This window comes from Neophocaena asiaeorientalis, unplaced genomic scaffold (assembly GCF_003031525.2).
Source record: "Neophocaena asiaeorientalis asiaeorientalis breed wild unplaced genomic scaffold, Neophocaena_asiaeorientalis_V1.1 scaffold27, whole genome shotgun sequence".
Classification (NCBI taxonomy): domain Eukaryota; kingdom Metazoa; phylum Chordata; class Mammalia; order Artiodactyla; family Phocoenidae; genus Neophocaena; species Neophocaena asiaeorientalis.
In genome coordinates, this window is record NW_020172816.1 from 546,905 (window position 1) to 567,519 (window position 20,615).

The 20,615-nt window shown below is 44.1% G+C and overlaps 1 protein-coding gene and 1 non-coding gene across 2 annotated transcripts; one reads left to right on the forward strand and one right to left on the reverse strand.

Annotated features, from left to right (window-relative positions):
• Positions 1 to 1,223: 1,223 nt before the first annotated feature.
• PRMT5 (protein arginine methyltransferase 5) lies at positions 1,224 to 9,076 on the reverse strand. Its single transcript, XM_024741694.1, is given in 18 exon segments — positions 1,224 to 1,762; positions 2,570 to 2,634; positions 2,971 to 3,087; positions 3,276 to 3,369; positions 3,824 to 3,933; positions 4,471 to 4,646; positions 4,733 to 4,855; positions 4,942 to 5,000; positions 5,096 to 5,173; positions 5,349 to 5,510; positions 6,228 to 6,332; positions 6,334 to 6,392; positions 6,611 to 6,660; positions 6,807 to 6,919; positions 7,298 to 7,432; positions 7,599 to 7,684; positions 8,001 to 8,119; positions 8,776 to 9,076. Coding segments are annotated over 18 exon segments (1,914 nt in total). The 5' UTR covers positions 8,886 to 9,076; the 3' UTR covers positions 1,224 to 1,609.
• Positions 9,077 to 9,255: 179 nt separating this feature from the next.
• TRNAR-ACG (transfer RNA arginine (anticodon ACG)) lies at positions 9,256 to 9,328 on the forward strand. Its single transcript has one exon. It is a non-coding gene; the product is annotated as a tRNA-Arg (tRNA).
• The last annotated feature ends 11,287 nt before the right edge of the window (positions 9,329 to 20,615 follow it).

Below are 20,615 nucleotides of genomic sequence, written 5' to 3' on the forward strand. Positions count from 1 at the left end.
AAAATCTGAGCATGGGTGGAGCCAAGCTCAAAGGTCTCTTAGCAACCAACAAGTTCCCATTGATTGGCTAATCTTTCCGAGACTCAGGGAAAGCAGAAGCGTCCTTAGGTAGCCGCCTATCGCTCTCTCATTGGTTAAATGACTTGCGGAAGGCGGGGCAACCGGGCAGAGCACCGGAGAAAAGGACCCTCCGACTCGCTCCCGGCTCTCATGTAGACTAGGCTAACACCGCGGAAGAGCCTACTGACGTCCTTGGCCGTCCCCACTCAGATTTGCCGAGGAGCTCACGTCAGGCTTCTCTGGGACAGCTTTCTGGAGAGCAACTGCATTTGCTTCCCGTGGGGAGGGATGCTGGGCTGCCCATCCCCATTGTGTCATACAACCCTCCCAACCGCTGCCTTGTTTCCTCGGCGCCTGGATCTCATGTGACTGTCACAGATTTGTCTTCTTCCGCATTCTGCCTGGTCCTACAGCTCATATACCTTCAGTTCAAATCAGTGCCCCACACACCTCCCACCGCAAGGGTAAACTTGAGGCAGTTTCTCAGGTGACTCTGGGTGCAGCAGTACTCAGCCCTCTAGCCAAAAAGAGAAGGAACTGATGTCCACCCTCATGTTGCAACGTCTTCCAGAACCCCCAGAGCCTTCAGCTGCCTAATACAGCTGCCAGAAAGATAGCTGGTTATAACATGGAGAGGGCCATGGAGTCACAGGAACCGTGTTGAGTCCTGATTTGAATACTAACTTTATATCATTGTACCAATTCAAATTCCTCTTCTGTAAAATGTAGAATTGGACTAGATTATCTCTTAGGACTTCAAACTCTAATCCTATGATTTTATTCAAATAAAGTAAGTGGCTTCTTGCTGGTGAAGCCTGGATGACTTCCAGTTTCTCTCCCAAGAGGTAACAGAGGAGCTGGCAGTACAGCAGCTCAGGAAGGTGGAAGGGAAGCTGGCTTCACTCACTACCCTATCTTTCTCCATGGCAACAAACTCTATGCCTCCTCCCCCAGACAAGAGCCTAATCTCAGGTCCTAATGGACAAGACCTCTCTGTAGCTGGTCAGAAAGCCTATAATGGGGAGTCCAAGAGTCACCACTAAGCTTCTTAAATAGGAAATAAAGCTAGGCCCCTTCAAGTCTTGGATAAGAGCATAGATCTGAATATGTGTAAGTAATGGGTGGAGAAGCAGAGGCAGGGGGCAGCAGAGTTGGAGCAGGAAAGGCCATAACCTCACTTTATTTGTATTTCCTCCTTACACAAAATCATCAAAATAGGAACAGAGATGGGCAGAGAAAAGGGCTGAAAAGTTGTTCAATCCACATGTTCTCAGGGCTATCCCAGGGAGCACTTGAGGCTGAGTGCCTGTTGGAGTAGCCACAGATTCAACATGAATTCCTCATGCCCTGGCCTGAAGTCTTCACAGATTGGTGGCGTGAGCCCTGCAATTCTCATCCTTTGCCCATCTTGATGTAAGGCAGGAAAGTGGACTGAAATGCTCCTTTCTGATGGGCAAGGCAAATCAGAGCCCATGGTGTACTGCACCTTCTGTGCTACAGGAGCAGAACCTGAAGCTGCTTCCAAGGTTCTAGACACCTGCAGGCAGGGCTAGAGGCCAATGGTGTAAGAGCGGCCTGTGGGGTTGTGAATAGCAGAACAGACTGGTGCTGTCACAGCCCACTCATACCACACCTTCTTGGAATTGCTGCATCGCCAGAAACGCACACAGATGGTCTGGCCTTCACGCACGGTAATGGGCTGCTGTAAGAAGAAAGACATGGAGGTTCAGGGTGGAGCTAATGAATTTTATGTGGCAATGTACTAAGCTAGGTGTGGAGATAAAATGATCAAATGACGTTCCAACCCTCATGAGGTTTATTTGAAGTCTATCAGAACAAATAATCAGAAATGAACAGACACTGAACAAATAATCAAAAGTGGGATGAACACTGTGAACAGGGATTGGGTGCTATGAAAACACCTATGAAAGTTAACACTAACCTAGTCTTCAAGGTCAGGGAAAACTATCTGACAATAAGAATGTTTAATGAGACTTGGAAGATAAGTCAGCTGAGTCAAGAAATGAGCCAAGAACTTTACAGGCAGAGGACAAAGGTGTGAAACCACGAGGCAGGAAAGAACATGGGGCATTAGAGGAACCAAAAGAAGGTCCATAGGACTGAAGCAATGTAATCAAAGGACAGTGGCTGAAAAGGCAGGCAAAAACTAGATCACACCAAGTCTAACAAAGATTTAAGACCTTATTGTAGGGCAGTGGAAAAATATCGAAGGGTTTTAAAAGCAGGAGAGAGATAGGATCAGATTCATGTTTTTAAAAGATGACTCTTGCTCCAGGTAGAGAATGGACAGAAGAATAGCCAGAGTAGGCGTGGGAAGCCAGGCAGAAGGCCCCTGCAGATATCCCAACATCTACAACAGGATCCAAGAGCACGTGAGAGCAGTAGAACATGGGTCACAGACAAGCATCATCCTGGGAGAAGGGAAGGGGCAGAACACCAATGACAATAGTTACTCTTTAACCCAAGGAGCCTTAAAGGTGATTCCTACCTTAATGGGGAAGAGGATGGGAAACCATGAAAACATCCCAGGAGAGTGAGTCTCTGGACGGATACCTAAGTGGACAAAGTAATTTAAAAAACTGAGTATAACTGATTCACTTTGCTGTACACTGAAACTAACACAACATTGTAAATCAACTATACTCCAAAAAAAATTTTTTTAATTAAAAATTAAAAAAAAATTGAGGTCTCCATGACTCTGCTTTTTGCCTAGATTGAGGAGAATCTCTTCTGTGAACACAGAAGCAAGTAATCAAAGATCCCCATTCACTGATTCCTGGGTTCCCTGTGACTCTAAATGAAACATGTACATACGCTACCCGAAACATGTACACACACTGCCCAGGTAGCATACTCTTATACTCCCCATCTACTGCCCTAGACACTTACTCAGAGTGATGTCCTGATAAAGCACAGTCTCAAAGTAGCCTGCAAAGCCATGCAGCACTGTGTTCACCTCCACGGGAAACTCCAAGGTGCAGTAGCGGTTGTTGTCAATCATAGGATCTGTCAGGGAAGAGCGGTGTGGGTGATGAGCGGCCAGAAACCCTAGACAACTTGGTAAAGCATGAGCAGGAACCAGGAAAGGAAGCCCTGATAGAGACCAGATAGAGCAGACTCAGGACAGCAAGGGAAGAAACCAGGAGGATGAGCTCTCACGCAACCAGTCAGAGGACAGCCATGCAGGAACCCACCTCTGTTGGGATGGCTGAAGGTAAAACAGGGCTGGGGTGCAGACAGCTGGTGGAAATTGTGCAGTCGTACCACATAAGGCATTTCAAACTGGGCCTATCCCGAGAGAGAACAAGATCTGGAGAAGACAGGCAAGAGCTACCTAATTCCCCAGGGAATGCAGCTCAAGCTTTAGGGACACAGACAAAGATAAAAACACAGGGACTTCCCTGATGGTCCAGTGCCTAAGACTGCACTCCCAATGCAGGGGGCCCGGGTTCCATCCCTGGTCAGGGAACTAGATCCCACATGCCGCAACTGAAGATCCTAGCACACGGCAATGAAGATACCATGTGCCGCAACTAAGACCCGACGCAGCCAAATAAATAAATATTAAAAAAAAAAAAAGAAAAAGAAAAAGATAAAAACATAGTTTCACTTCAATTGCTTTCCCACATCCCCAACTCCTTCACCTCTTCATCTTATCCAGTGGAAGAAAACACTTATGCTGACAGAGAAAAAGAAAAGGACTAAAGAGAAAAGAGTCCTCCAGAAGAGAGTAGCTCTTTACCTCAGGGTCGCGGTCCTTTTCCCGACAGGCTCGGACCTCATTGTACAGCTTGGAGGAGGAGATGGGAGCTAGAAAGGAGGTGTACTCCCCAGGGATGCTCACGCCATCATCTGCAGAGCGGGAGAGTCACATTAATTCCCAAGGGATGGAAATGGTGCGTCTGTACTGAAAGCTCAGACCTCCCATATCAAAATAGACCCAGGCAGCTCCATGCTATCACATTCCCAGGCCAACCTGCTCCTAACTCCTGCCCTGAGGGATTCTACTTCTAGGTTAATTTAGAGTCACACAAGAGTAAAACTGGAAGGAACCCAAGGTATTTTAATCTAGTGGTTCTTAACTTTCTTTCCTTTAAGATCCTAATGAAAGCTAAGCCCAAACAAAGTACATATGTCAGCTTAGGAAGTCTACAGATCTCCGATTAAGAGTCTCTGCTCTGGTCCACTCCCCTCATTTTACAGATGTGAATACCGAGGTTCAGAGAAATTGCTTCATTTGCTAAGGGCACTGACCCAAGTCTGCCCTGCCTTCCCTAAACTTTGTAACCTCCTCTAGGCTGCTGCCACACCCACCCCTCCCCAGTCCCGTCCAGCCTTCCCAGTTGATAATCCAATCCCCTTACTCAGTACACCCCAGCCTGGAGGCACCTTTTAGGAAGTGCTGGGCTCCATCCAGGCATTCCGGTGACAGCTCATTATCAGCGAAGGACCCCAGAAGCTCACTGACAATGATATCCGCTTTCTCTGGAGCCACCCATTCCCGCATATCCGATGAGACTACTGTCACCTGGCTTCCCCATTCTTCAAACTGCCAGTTCTCCAGCCTAAAACAGAGATGATACAAGTGAGGATAAGATAAGAAAAACTGACACTGGGGACAAACTTTCCAGCAAAGAAGGTTGCTACTCACGTCACCACAGCATTTGGGTTCTTCTCCACAGCGTACAGCTTTATCCGCCGGTCAGCCTGCTTGGCTGCCCTCAGGGAAGCATTCACCAGGGGCCCCCGGCCTGCTCCCAGCACCATCAGCACTCTAAGAAAGAGAGGGAGGAGTCAAGCTGACTCTGCATGTAGAGAGGCAGGCATGCAAATCTCTGGAATCATGGGGAGAGCACTCACTGGACATTGGTGTCCTTCTCTTCCTCTGGCACTCGGTCTAACAGACATTTATAGATGGCCTGGGGGAACGAGGGAAGACCTCATGGCTATAATGCCATCCTCACCCAGGTCATCCCGGCCCTGTGCTTGACCCCATCTGGGACCCACACTGTACCTGCTGGTATTGAGAGTATTTGATAGGGTCCTTTTCAAACACTTCGTATGTCTGAGATTCCAGATTATCCATCAGTGGCTGATGAATGAGAGGAAAAAGGCAAAGTAAGTTAGCCAGTTTCTGGCAAGGACAATGCACCAGAATACCAAAACCTTCCCACTGCCTCCTGAGCTTTGGTAGGATTTTAGGGCACCTGCTCTCAAGAGACATTTCCTCCCCCCACCTCCTTCCTCTCAGTGTACTCCAGACCCACCTGGAGTGGGGATTGCAGGTAGTCTTCATAGCCCTTGGCAAAGAGTTCGTAGGCATTGGGTGGAGGTCGATTCTGGCTCAAGTATTCCAAGTACTGGAGGTAGGAGCAGAACTCTTTCTCTGAGTGGTGGTTGGTGCCTGTGATGATGAACTGCACCTCCAACTGTGAGAATAAGTCAGCCCATCAGACACAGTCCTTGTACCAAGAGGGTATTATTATGGTTTATGGCCAAAGAGCTCTAGCATAAAATAAGGCCCAGATCACCAAATACCAACAAAAGCATCAAGAGCCCTCCTATGCCACATAATCATCATCCTGGCTCAAGAGGCCCATGGATTGTTGCTATGACTTTTTTTTTTTAATTTATTTATTTTTGGCTGTGTTGGGTCTTTGTTGCTGCATGCGGGCTTTCTCTAGCTGCAGGGAGCCGGGACTACTCCTCGTTGCAGTGCACGGGGTTTTCCTTGCAGTGGCTTCTCTTGTTACAGAGCACAGGCTCAGTAGTTGTTGTGCACGGGCTTAGTTGCTCCGCAGCATCTTCCACGACCAGGGATCGAACCCATGTGCCCTGCACTGGCAGGCGGATTCTTAACCACTGCACCACCAGGGAAGCCCTGTTGCTATAACTTCTTAAATGAAACTTTCTGCAAAGTTTTCATGAGATCTGGTTCCTTTTGAAATGTTTCTGGGCCCTCTACTGCTATTTGCGTTTTTGCATCCAAGACCCCCAACTTTGCCGAAATTGCTCTCCAGAAACTAGAGGGGCAAAGAACCCCACAGAGGGAAAAAACAAAATAAAACAAAGAACACCCCATCATACATATGTGAATAAGGCAAGAGGATTAGCTGCAGCACCTTTAGAACCCTTCTACTACACACCTTGAGGAGTCGGAAGATCAGCCTCTGGTGCATCTTAGAAAGAACAGGAAATCCCTTCTTATTGGTCAGGAAAATGCTGGTGGGGAGAATGGTTGCTTTGATGGGCTTCCCCAAGCCAACGATCAATGACATGATTAGATGGGAGGTCAGCACCAATTTCGAGAGCTACACAAGGGAAAAGAAAGACCTGTAAATCACTGATAGGTCAGAAGCCTTTCCTTGCTCTTTTGTGCAAGATCTGTCTACTCCTTAAGAGCAAGGCAGACCTAAGGCACAGAGAAAGTAGCAAAACTGCCCAGCAGACAAGTGTACATGAGACCCCTGATTTTTGGTCACAGAAGGTCAGAGAATGATAACCTATCCCAGGATATTTGTGGACTTACCCACCGCAATCCTCTTGCTATAATCGCACAAGGTCCGGAAGTTGTGCCACCTGTCCAGAGTCAAATACAGAAAAATACAGTCAAATACATATGGCCCACCAATCACCATACCTCAAGGAGACCTTCCTACAGGTTCCACTCTGTACTTCCCTCCACCCTAGCCTTTGCCCTGGTACAGCAGCAAAAGGAGACATACCACATCCATGTCTTCTCCTCTCCACTGTACTCCTCTGTGTGTGAAGTTGGCGCATTCTCAATTATATCATCTCTCAGGTCCTCTGGTGCCACCAATGGCACCCGCATCCAGAACTGCACATGAACAATAAATAGGTTCTGTACCCTATTTACAACTGTTTTGAACTCATTGGGTCCAGAAAGCTTCCTTCAACTAAACAGATCTTGATCCAGATTTCAAATTACTCCCTTTACATGCTTTTCCCAATTTGTGATTATATGTGTGTGTACATGTATCTTGTGCATATCCTTAAGTAAGTATCTGCCTTGTTTTCTATCTGAATAGTCTATATATTTTATAACTCTCTGCTTACCACTTTTAGTTGTGGGTAGGCAGTACTGACATTTCAATTCTGCCAAATCCACCTTTTACTGAATGGCTAGGAACAAGAAGGTACTTAGCACAGCCTGACTACCATAATATGCAGCAGGAAAGGAGGCCCTCAGCCATACCATGGAGGAGTGGTGGCCAGTGTGGATGTGGTTGGTCAAAACTCTCGCCAAGTTTGTGTTATCTTCCTGATTTAGGGGCAGCAGGAAAGCTGGAAGACCCAAATATGCCCCAAAATTCAGCTCCTGTAACATAGCCTGGAATGGAGATCAAGAGAAAAAAGTTAAGAGCAAGCAATTCAAATAGCTTTAACTGCATTATATTAGATTTACTAAATTATGGAGGGGGAAAATACTACTCTCCCCATCCAGCTTGTTTACAGACCTGATCTTTAAAAAAATTCATTGAAGAGGTCAGTCTTACCGCCTCAGAGTTCCTGCGGATCTTTTCCACTTTTGAGTCTGGACGAATCCATGGAGAAAGCTTTCCCACAATTAGTGTATTCCAGTCTGCACTCCCCCACCCAAGAAAGACAAAGACTGAATGAGGTTCAGAACTTTACTCATTCAATTTCTAGTTCTTAACAGGGACTAGAGAGTTAGAGATGAGAGACAGACTTTTTCTATCACAGATACAGGACAGGAGAGCCTGACGCAGAATAGGGAACTAAGGCTTTCAGCAGGTAAGCAAGGAGAGAACAAGAGTTATCTATATCCCGGGGGGAACCAATATATCCAAGTCAAGAAAGGAAGAGAAGGAAGGCACTGATAAAGCATAAGTTGTTATTGCCTCTAATAATTAAGGGGTATGTGGGATGGTCCCTACCCCTTCCTGACAGCAGTAGGTCTGATCGTGTCTGGGGGCCCGGCCGATTCTTAGCAGGTTCCTGAGTGAACTCCCTCTTGAAACGCGGGTGGAACACAGGCATGCAGAGGAAATCAAACCTACAACCGCGACAGACCCAGAATCGTCATGTAAAGACAGCAGCCCAGACATCCAAGCAATTGGACTAGGCTATCTAGATTCTGCACAACCCTTTCAGCTGCCGTCAGTCACCCGACTGGACTGCTGAATTCAGCCCACCTTGGGGCATATCACTTCCGCTGCACTGTGCCTCAATTTCTCCCCGGAACACAGCCATGGAAAAGATGAGTAAAGAGAAACGATGAAAATCCACACCACGTGGACTTTCTATTCTGCTGTCACTGGTTTTCCAAGACTGTCACATCCAGATCTGCACCAGTACTGCACAACTTTCCCCCCTCAAGGTTTTTCTCTCCTCTCCCTAGCCCCCTCTTACACTCTCAGACGATAATCTCGCTCGCCATGGCCCTGGAGGTCTGTACGCCCCCTGTGTGAGTTCACCTGATAACTCCCCTGACTTTGGGGTTCAGTGACCCCACGCCCCCAACAAGTTTTTTTTCCTCTCTCTCACGCTCCAGGGCCCGAGACTTCTCCCCTCCAAGGACTAATGGTTTCCCCCGCCCTCGTCGTATCCACTCCGACCCCCTCACCCCTGCCTCTCGGGAATGACTGGTCTGCGCCTCTCTGTCCCCGAGTTCGGACCCCGCATTCCGCTCGCAGAGGTCCAGGCCCTCACCCCTGCTTGGCCACAGCCCCCAGTGTGTCAGCTATTTCGGGGACGCAATTCAGGTCCCTCCCGCTGGACACGCGACTTCCACTGGCACCGCCGACCGCCATCGCCGCCATCTTTTCCCTCGCGCTGTCCACGCCGAGATTCCCTGACACTAGCAGCCAATCACAAAGCCGAAAAAAAGCCCCCAAAAGGCGGGACGAGTCTCCCTAACAACCAAAGCGTCTTCCACGGCTCCGGAGCTGGAGGAGGAGGGGTGGGGAGTGGCTCTTCCCGCCAATCCGCGGGCTGCACAGTGACGTACAGCTTGGCTCCGGAAGAGTCACCAATCTCAGGGTCTGGTTCTTGACGAACTTCAATCTCCCATAATGCTCCGTGTACTCGTAGAATTCCGATAAGAGACTACACGTCCCATGAAACCCTGCAGTATAAAACCCTGCAATATAAGCTTGAAGTATCATCATTGAGAGCTGCGAAATTGTCTCAGGGCCAGTGGCGCAATGGATAACGCGTCTGACTACGGATCAGAAGATTCCAGGTTCGACTCCTGGCTGGCTCGAAAGGACAGGTGTTTCCTTTATTGCATCCCATGCAATATGGTCATAAGCAGTATTTTGAAAATCTCCCCTTCTTTCTTTTTTAAAAATTTCCTCATTATCTCTCGCCCTCATTTTGAATCTTAATTTTATTGCGTTTTGCAGCCGTTTTATGTCAGCTTTTCCCCTTACCGAATTCAAAGGTGATTCTTGTGTCACTACTTAGGTCCATCCGAATCCTGAGAAAGCCGGGTTGATGGCTGGGGTCTTTGCGTGGGCCTTAGTGTATTTTTAAATAGATTGTGGCAATTCAGCCACTAAGTCTTTGTGATTCTATATCTCAAACACAAAAAAAGTAAACAAACACCTAAACACACACACACTGAGGATAGAGAAAAGGAACCCATGGTGAGGAAATATAGTGAGGAGAGAGGAGAAATGAACTGCCTGGCGGAGGCCTGAGAGAACCTCTACATTTTCCTTTGTGAATGCCTGCTCCAGGGGTGGAAAAGAAGGAAAGGAAAGCAAAGAAAGACGTAGAAAGGGAATACCTGAAGGTAGGGATGCCAGAAGTGCTGAGGGCCTGGCAGCAGGGTTGGAAACAGAACACAATACAAAAGCCCCGAGGCAGGAGGCGTTGACAGAATTTAGGGACCGACTGACAGGGAGCGTGATAAAGGGAAGTCTGTGGGTGATAACCCAGGGTTCTGGCCTCTGTAGAAGCTGGTTTAGGGGAATCAGGGTTTGGGTTTGAAAATGCTGAATTGGACGTCTAGGGGGCGCTGTGTAATAGAGAGTTGGATGAACAGTGACCTGAACCAGACAAGATTTGGAAATCGCCGTTAGACAGGTAGTGACTGAAGCCATGAGACTGAATGAGATCACCGTAGCCCGTAGGGGATCAGAGTTCTGAGAAATACGGAACGGGTGGATAGGATAAGCTATAAGGAGCCCGAGCAATGTAAGTGCCCCAAAAGGATGAAGATTAGAAAGCTAAAGAAGAAAATGCCTATGAAGCCTAAGAGAGTTGGAGGTGATTTTGTCCCATCTTCTTCTTCTTATTACCAGACTTTCTTTTTTTAAATACATTTATTTATTTATTTAATTTATTTATTTTTTGGCTGCGTTGGGTCTTCGTTGCTGCACGCAGGCTTTCTGTAGTTGCGGCGAGCGGGGGCTACTCTTCGTTGCGGTGCGTGGGCTTCTCATTGCAGTGGCTTCTCGTTGCGGAGCACGGGCTCTAGGTGCACGGGCTTCAGTAGTTGTGGCTCGCGGGCTCCAGCAGTTGTGGCTGGCGGGCTCTAGAGCACAGGCTCAGCAGTTGTGGCACACGGGCTTAGTTGCTCCACGGCATGTGGGATCTTCCCCGACCAGGGCAGGCGGATTCTTAACCACTGCGCCACCAGGGAAGCCCCTAGACTTTATTTCTTAAAACAGTTTTAGATTTACAGAAAACTTCAGCAGGTAGTACAACACAGCCAGTTCTCTCATGCCTCCCTACAGCTTTCTCTATTATTAACATGTTAACATTAGTATGGTACATTTATTACTATTCATGGACCAGAATTGATACATTATTATTATTAACTAAAGTACATAGTTTATTCAGATTTTCTTAGGTTTCACCTAATGTCTTCTTTCTGTTCCACCATCCCATCGAGGATACCATATTACATATAGTTGTCATGTCTGCTTAGACTCCTCTTAGCTGTGACAGTTTGTCAGATGTTCCTTGTTTTTGATGACCTTGATAATTTTGAGGAGTACTGGTCATGTATACTGAAGGACACCTCTCTATTGGAATTTTTCTGATGGTTTTCTCATAATTAGACTGGGATTATGGGTTTGGGGGAGGAAGATCACAGAGGTAAAGTGCCATTTTCATCACATTATATCAAGAATACATACCATCAATATAATTTATGACTGTTGATGTTTATCATCTGGTAGAACTAGTGTTTATCAGGTTTCTCCACTGTAAAATTACACTCCTCCCGCCACCCCTTCTATCCTGTACTCTTTAGAAGGAAGTCACTTGTGCATTCCACGCTTAAGGAGTAGGGAGTTATACTTCCCCTCCTTTAGGCTGGAGTGTCTACAATATTTATTTGAATTCTTCCCTGCAGGTCTTATGAGTAGGGAGTTGACAGGAAGTGGGTGAGTGCTCTGCCGACATTTTAAGAAGAAAAAGAGTTGCTGGGGAGGCCTGCTTGTTCTCTGCCCCAGCTGTGCCCAACCAAACTCTACATTCACAGAAGACTTATTAGATGTTGTTTTGTCTTCAGAAGCTAATTATCTGGGCTGTGGACCATCTGTGCTCCTGGAATCTTCCTCCTGATGTCAAGCTGGAGGCTGCTCTGTTAACTAACCCCTCCATGGGTGAAAGGAAGAGAGGAAATCTATGAAACAGTAATGTCAGTTTTGCCATCAGTTAAAATAATTTTCAAAAGGATTTGCATAAAAAGAGCCTAGAGTTTCTGACTGACCTTAAGTTAAATTTAGATGGGCTGAATTTCATTCGTCTGGGATGTCTTTGTTTTTTCATTCAAAATGGCCTCCGCTATGTGGCAAGCATAATGCTGAACAGTTCCCGGGAATTCCACACCAAATTGCTCTCTGCCTGTCCTACAGCACTTTGCTTTGCCTTAAAGAACAGCATGGTCTGTGGGTCTGTCTATATGAGTTACAGAGGAGTAGAAGGAACAGACTGAAAAAGAAATAGAGAACCTTTTAAAGGACTTGGCCCTAGGCATAAAGTCAGAGTTGGTGAGGTCCATCTTATGCTCTCCTTCCCTCTGCTCTGCTCTCCTTGCTGAACTTTTGTGCTCAGAAGCATGTCAGTCACTGTTTTACTATAGGATGTAGGCCTTTGCTGGGATGAAGACAGAGAGGTGGCAGGTGAGAAATAATGTTACTTTCTCCAACAGGAGCCAGTGACAAACACGCTAGAGCACTGGAAACGTTTTTGGAAGGGAAGAAGTACCCTCTCCCAGATAACCCTCCTGTTGCCCTCTAGCATTCCTCACCTTCAGGCCCAGTTCTTCAACCTGCTTCTGTTTTTATGTCCTTGTTTAAACACTGCCAGTGCATTATAAACCCTCCTTTCGCCTTCTCTTGGGCTCCCCTCCTTCTTCAGCGCTCGCTTCCCTCCCCAGGCCCACCTTCACTCACCTCTGTGCCTGCCCAGCCAGCTGCACTCTTCAACACCAAAATAATGGCCCATTTGACCCTCCTACTGCTCCAAATTGCTTCTTCACAACCAAGGCTTTCCTCCAGCTACAAAAGTGGCAGAGTTACTGAGGCAAAATAATCTGTGCCAATTTGCATTCTCTTCCTTGTCATCTCTATTATACAGTATTTATCTGTCAAAATGAATAGAAAGTAGAAACTGTACTGGAACATAGAAAAAGATGGAAAACTACCCAATTTGTTTATGAAGCCAGAATATACCTAATATCAAAATCTGTCAGAAATAGGACCCGCCCCCTCCACAGAAAAAAAATAAAGCAAACCTATAGACCTGTCTCACTTAGGAATATAAATGTAAAAATCCTAAAATATTTAAGATTAACAATAAAAGTCAATAGTATATTAACATAATAATATACCAGAACCAATTAGTGTTTATCTCAGGAATTAACACAAAGTTAGGTATTAGGAAATTTATTTATATAATAGGTCAAAAATAAAGCAAGCAGAAAAACATTTGATCATTTTTAATAGACATCAAACAGAAAATGGTAAGTCAATTCCATTTTCTAAAACATTCTTAATAGTCTTAATATTCTTTATATACAAACACATATATGTGTATATGAAGTCAGCAATTTATATAAAGATAAAATAATACAAGAATGTCTTGTCTCATCACTGTGTTATTTAATATTATCCTGAAAAATCCAATACAATGACTGGAAATTTTTTAAAAGCAGTTATAACTTTTGGAAAGAGGCAAATTTATCATTGTTTGCAGATGATATGATCGTATACATAGAAAATCCATGAGAATCAATTCTAAAATGATGAGAATTAATAATATCATTCAGCGACATCACTTAATACAAGACAAATACAAAACATATCTGTAGCCTTCTTATAAACTAAGGATAACCAGTTAGAAGACATAATTAATAAAAATATCCCGGAACTTCCCTGGCGGTCCAATGGTTAGGACCCCATGCCTCCAATGCAGGGGGCATGGGTTTGATCCCTGGTCTGGGAACTAGGAAATATCCCAATAACATAGTAGTTAAGATCATGGGCAGTGGAGCCAGATGGCAAGAGGTTAAAGCCCTATTTATCCATTTATTAACCATGTGAACCTAACCCCTCTGGCCTCAGTTTCCTCATCCACAAAATAGGAATGTAAATAATAGTTCTTACCTCATAAAGCTGTTATGAGCATTAAATTAGTTAATATAGTAAAGCATTTGGGTGGGGGGTGGGATAACCTGGGAGACTGGAAAAAAATGTAAAATAAAAAATATATATACATAGTAAAGCATTTAGAACCTGTCTGCACATAGGAGGCCTTCAATATACATTAGCTATTGTGATTAGTTATTTACCCATTCACAGAGGTAACAATAACATCACCATAAAATACTTAGCTGTAACCTTACTGGAAAATGAGAGGAACTTATGTATAGCAAATCATAAAATTTTGCTGAGAGAGAGAAAGACTGAAAAAAAAATGGAGAAATGAGTCATGTTCTTCGGAAAATGAATCTTATAAAGATGTCAATTCTTACCAAATTAATTTCTCACTTTTCCAACATTCAGTCACAATTCTTTTTTTTTTAATTAATTAAAAAAAATTTTTTTTTGGCTGCGGTGGGTCTTTGTTGCTGCGCGCGGGCTTTCTCTAGTTGCAGTGAGCGGGGGCTACTCTCCATTGTGGTGTGCGGGCTTCTCATTGTGGTGGCTTCTCTTGTTGCCGAGCACGGCCTGTAGGTGCGCGGGCTTCAGTAGTTGTGGCACGTGGGCTCAGTAGTTGTGGCGCACGGGCTTAGTTGCTCCACGGCATGTGGGATATTCCCAGACCAGGGCTCGAACCCGTGTTCCCTGCATTGGCAGGTAGATTCTTAACCACTGCGCCACCAGGGAAGTCCCTCAATCACAATTTGAATGGAATCCTTTGTTACTTAATAAAATGATTCTACCATTCATTTGTAATAAAAAGCAGACAAGAAAAGCAAAGAAGGGACTTTCCTGGTGGTCCAATGGCTAAGACTCCACACTCCCAATGCAGGGGGTCCAGTGTTCCATCACTGGTCAGGGAACTAGATCCCACATGCATGCCGCACGCAACTAAGAGTTCATGTGCCGCAACTAAATATCATGCATGCCGCAAAAGATCACGCATGCCACAACGAAGATCCTGCATGCGGCAACAAAGATCCTGTGTGCCGCAACTAAGACCTGGTAGGAAAGAAAGAAAGAAGGAAAGAAAGGAAGGAAGGAAGGAAGGAAGATAGATTTTTAAAAAAGGAAAATCAAAGAAAAATTTTTAAAAAGAGGAGAAAGGAGACGGAATTTGCTCTACATTTTTAGCCTGTTACCTCAAACCCTTTATGAAACAAGCAATGTATAAATAAATAAAAGGCTACAATGTGCAGTTGGTATAAGAATAGACAGAGAAAAAAAGACAGGGGCTTCCCTGGTGGCACAGTGGTTGAGAATACTCCTGCCAATGTAGGGAACACGGGTTCGAGCCCTGGTCTGTGAAGATCCCACATGCTGCTGAGCAACTAAGCCCGCGAGCCACAACTATTGAGCCCATGTGCCACAGCTACTTCAGCCCACGCTCCACAACAAGAGAAGCCACTGTAATGAGAAGCCTGCGCACCTCAACAGGGAGTAGCCCCCGCTTGACGCAACCTAGAGAAACCCCGCATGCAGCAGCGAAGACCCAACGCAAAATAAATAAAAATAAAATAAAATAAATTAAAAAAAGAAAGACAAAACCAATAGCCCAGAAACAGGCCAGTTGTATGTGTATACATGCATGATTAAATATATGAATGCAATTTTTAAAAGATTTTTTAATGTGGACCATTTTTAAAGTCTTTATCGAATTTGTTACAATATTTCTGTTTTATGTTTTGGTTTTTTGGCCACGAAGCATGTGGGATCTTAGCTCCCCGACCAGGGATTGAACCCACACCCCCAGAATTAGAAGGTGAAGTCTTAAGCACTGGACTGGCAGGGAAGTCCCCTGAATGCATTTATGATAGTAATAAGAGCTAACATTTATTGAGCCCTCATTTTGTGTCAGGTTCTATGAAAAGCACTTTACATTCACAAGAACTCTGAATCTTCACATGAACCCAGTGAGGAAGGAAATGTTATCCATCTATGGGTGAAGGAATTAAGCCTTAGAGAGGTTAAGTGACTTGCCCCCCTAAGAAGGGGTTTAGATGGGGTACAAACCTAGGTCAACTGACTCCAGAGCCTTTGATCTTAACCTTAAGACACATCATCTATAGTTTTACTTCTAGAAAGCTATCCTAGACAATGTTCACAAACTAGGACAAAGATTCATTAAGAGAAATGTCTAGTGTAGTATTTTTTTTATGATTACAACAAATGTAAAACAAGTTGGATATCCTATAGGGGTATGGTCAAATAAATCACCCATGCAAGGAAACCTTAAGCAGCCATTAAAATCAGTGTTGTCAGAGAAAATTTAATAAACATGGAGAAATGTTCATGATATGCCATTAAATGACACAGATTACAAATCGTACATGCAGAATGACTTTAATATGTGCCGGGGGAAAATGTATTTTCCAAGTTATCTATAAGCATGTTTATACTATGTGGGAAACATCTTTACAATGTATCTAAAACCTGTGATCTCTCCTTGGTCTTTCTGCTTGTTTCCATTCTTCTTCTTTTGAAGACCTAGCCAAGCCCCCCCCCCTTTAGGCCCCTGTAGCTGTCAGATCTTCAGCAGTCACTCTCACTCATAGCAATAACGTAACAGTCCTCCTAGGCAGACTAATATTTTTGGGTTTGTTGTTTGTTTTTGGTTTTTTTCTAGTTTTATTGAGAAATAATTGACATACATCACTGTATAAGTTTAAGGTGTACAGCATGATGGTTTGATTTACATATATTGTGAAATGTTTACAACAGGTTTGGCTAACATCTATCTTCTTATATAGTTACAATAAAAAGGAAAAGAAAGAAAAAAATGTTTCTCCTTGGGATGAGAACTCTTAGGATTTGCTCTCTTAACAACTTTCCTACACATCATACAGCAGTGTTAACTATAGTCACCATGTTGTACAGTAAATCCCTAGGACTTATCTATAACTGGAAGTTCGTACCTCTTGATCACCTTCCTCCAATTACCCCTTCCCCCACTTTCCACCTATGGTAACCACAAGTATGATCTCTCTTCCTATGAGTTTGTCTTTTAGATTTCACATATAAGTGAGATCATACAGTATTTGTCTTTCTGTGGGCAGAGTAATATTTATTAAGCTCTGCCACAGGCCAGGTACTTTAAATATATTATCTCACCTCAGGACATAATCTTGTCCTAATGCTCAGGACATAATCTTGTGAGGTAGGACTTATTAATATATCTATTTTGTATACGAGAAAACTGAGGTTCAGTGTCTTGAACAAAGTTGTGCTTCAACTAAATAGTTGAGCCAGAATAAGAATCCAGTTCTTCTGATTCCCAACCCATTGCTTTTCCTTTTGCAATAGCGTTTCCCCAAACGTGGTCCAAGGACCTTGGGGGCTCCCTGAGTCCTTTTTAGGAGGCGCATGAGGATCTCCTACGTGTCTGCGTGAGGCCAGATTTTCTTTATTCAGCCAAAGCCACGTATCATAACAGAAAGCAGATATGAGAATCCAACTGCCTTCTATTAAGCCAGATACCAAGGAGATTTGCAAAAATATAAAACAATGTCACTCTTCTCATAAGTTTGTGGGGGGTTTTTTTGTTTTTTTTAAAATTAATTTATTTTTAAAAAATTAATTTATTTTTGGCTGCATTGGGTCTTTGTTGCTGCGCATGGGTTTTCTCTCGTTGCGGCGAGCGGGGGCTGCTCTTTGTTGCAGTGCGCGGGCTTCTCATCGTGGTGGCTTCTCTTGTTGCGGAGCATGGGCTCTAGGCACGTGGGCTTCAGTAGTTGTGGCACGCGGGCTCAGTAGTTGTGGCTTGCGGGCTCTAGAGCGCAGGCTCAGTAGTTGTGGCGCATGGGCTTAGCTGCTCTGCGGTATGTGGGATCTTCCTGGACTAGGGCTCAAACCCATGTCCCCTGCATTGGCAGGAGGATTCTTAACCACTGCACCACCAGGGAAGCCCCATAAGTTTTTTTTGTTTTGGAAAACACAGTTTTTTAATTAAAATGTATTATTTATGTTAACATGCAATGGGCTTATTATGTTTAATGAATTAATAAATATTTTAAAATTTTCTCACTTTTTAAAACCTTTTTGATTGGGAAAATATTTAGTTTATTAAATATTGTGAAGGTCTGGGATATCAGACACATCATCTCAATATGTAAATATCAAATCACATTTCAAAGTCAAATTTAAATTACTTGGATTTTTTTTCTTTGCTTTTCTCTAACAATGACAACTAAGACCATTCTATATTGTATTAGTTTCTTCAGTCTTTAAAATAATTTTTAAAATAATGTTCAAGTAAACTTCCAGCAATTATCTTCAATTTTTTCTGAATAGAAAGTTCCCATTCTTAAGACATAGGCTTGTAATTCATATACTTGATATCACTCAGTGGCGTTTTATCTGTAGTAGGAAGAGGACAATCAAATATCAAGGAATATTAGAAAATCATTTAAGCCTTACTCATTTGCTGCCTCCTTCCCTGTGACATGTACATAAAACTCTTTTGGAAAGACAAATATATAATATCGCTTATATGTGGAATCTAAAAAAAAAAGAAAGATACAAATGAACTTATTTAAAAAACAGAAATAGACCCACAGACATAGTAAACAAACTTATGGTTACCAAAGGGGAAAGGGAGAGGGGATAAATTAGGAGTTTGGGATTAACATATACACACAACTATAAATAAAATAGATAACCAACAAGGACCTACTGTATAGCACAGGGAAATATACTCAATATTTTGTAATAACCTATAGGGGAAAATAATCTGAAAAAGAATATATATATGTGTATATATATATGTGTGTGTGTATATATATATGTATAATTGAATCACTGTGCTGTACACCTGAAACTAACACGACATTGTAAATCAACTATACGTCAATAAAAAAATTATTTTTTAAAAAAAGTTCTTTTGGGGGCTTCCCTGGTGGCGCAGTGGTTGAGAGTCCGCCTGCTGATGCAGGGGACACAGGTTCGTGCCCCGGTCCGGGAAGATCCCACGTGTTGCGGAGCGGCTGGGCCCGTGAGCCATGGCCACCGAGCCTGCGGGTCCGGAGCCTGTGCTCCGCAACGGGCGAGGCCACGACAGTGAGAGGCCCACGTACCGCAAAAAAAAAAAAAAAAAAGCTCTTTTGGTTCTACGTTTGCCACTAGTGATTAAGTTCTGCGTTTATAAAATTGAGATCTAATCAAGATCATATTTAAATATCAAAGCAGTTGTGACTAACTAGAGCTCGGATACTACCTGACTCCATCTCGGCAAAGGATTATATTCAAGAAACAACCATGCTCAATAAAACCAAGTAATTTTTTTTCTGATATCCTTCAGGAAAAGACCGCTGATAGTCTCTCACTTTTAATTTTTAATATGAGAAATATCTATAGATAAAACTTACATAAACAAAATCTCTTTGGCGTCCTTAAAAATAGTGGCAAGTAAAGGAGTCCTGAGACCAGAAAGACTGAGAACACCTGTTTTCAACCAGCTGCCCTCCAGGAGCCTCTGATGTTGTAGATAGGGTTAAACACACTGCCCAGTGGGGTAATGAAATTCAAGGCCTGCATGACAGGCACCTTAAAGAAGTTGTAACAAAGTGCTGTGGGTATTAAATGACAGTGAGATCTTTTCTAGCTGGAATGATCATGGGGAAGCAGAACTTGAGGTGGGCCTCCAAGATGATAGGATTTTATGAGCAGAAGAGTTCTTGCCAGGTGGATAGAACCATAACAAGCACAGGAAAGCATGAAAGGGTGAGTAAGTCCACTGGGGGGTGGCTTAGGGTGAGTAGAAGGTGTGCGTGGTGGGAAAAGGTTGGAAAGTCCAGCTGCACTGTGAGGGCTTGAATTCCCAGCTAAGCCATGTGGACTGTGATTGGTATGCAGTGGGGACACCTGACATGTTTTGAACAGAGAAATGACATGAAGTGAAAATTACAAACTACCTGGGAAAAACAAGTCAGAATCATCATAAAAATTGGCCTGGCAGTGGTGTATAAGATGAGAGGAGGGGCAGTTAGGACAATTTGCAGGGACCCAAAATGAGGACCTGAGTAAGGTGGGGCAGTGGCAGGGGAAGGATGCCCATTGGCCATGCTGACTGGTCTCACAAGGTGGCAGGACATTGGGGAGGTCTTCTGCTTCAGGGCCTGGCTCCAGCTGGGTGGGTCCAGAGCCTCTGGAGAGCCCTGATCTTGTTCTTTAACCCTTTTCTAAACTCTGGGCTAATCATTTACGTTTGGTTACACATTCTTTCTTCAGCCAGGCTTAGTACATTTAGGTCTTTCTACATTTCAGTTGTATTTTTCTGAGACCAGGCCTTACTTAGCCACTTTGGCTGGGCCTCAGCCACTTGAATATAACTATCTTTTAGGGAAAATTCTTTCTACAGATTGCTAACCTCGTTCATGATGAGTTGATGCCTATATTTTCACTATCTCAAGGTATAAGGAGACCTCACTTAACAAAACCTAGACCAGGGACTTCCCTGGTGGTGCAGTGGATAAGACTCTGTGCTCCCAATGCAGGGGGCCCAGGTCCTGATCAGGGAACTAGATCCCACATGCATGCCACAACTAAGAGTTTGTATGCCACAACTAAGGATCTCGCTTTCCGCAACTAAGACCTGGTACAACCAAATAAATAAATAAACATAAAAAAAACAAAAAAAACAAACCTAGTCCAGATCCTTTAGGATGGGTATTGTGGAGACTTTATGGGGTGAGGGGCCCTCCAGGGGGCACCGGGTTCGCCTTTTTGTGGTGGCTGAGGGAGAATGAAGGCAAGGTCACTCCCTTGAGACCTGGATATTCACCCCTCCTTGAAAGCCTGGAGGAGACAGATTTTGCTTGTCTGAGAGTGCCCTAGTTTCCTTCCAGAGAGCGATCCTATTCCAAGTTCTGGAGGTGATATACTTTGCCTCTCATT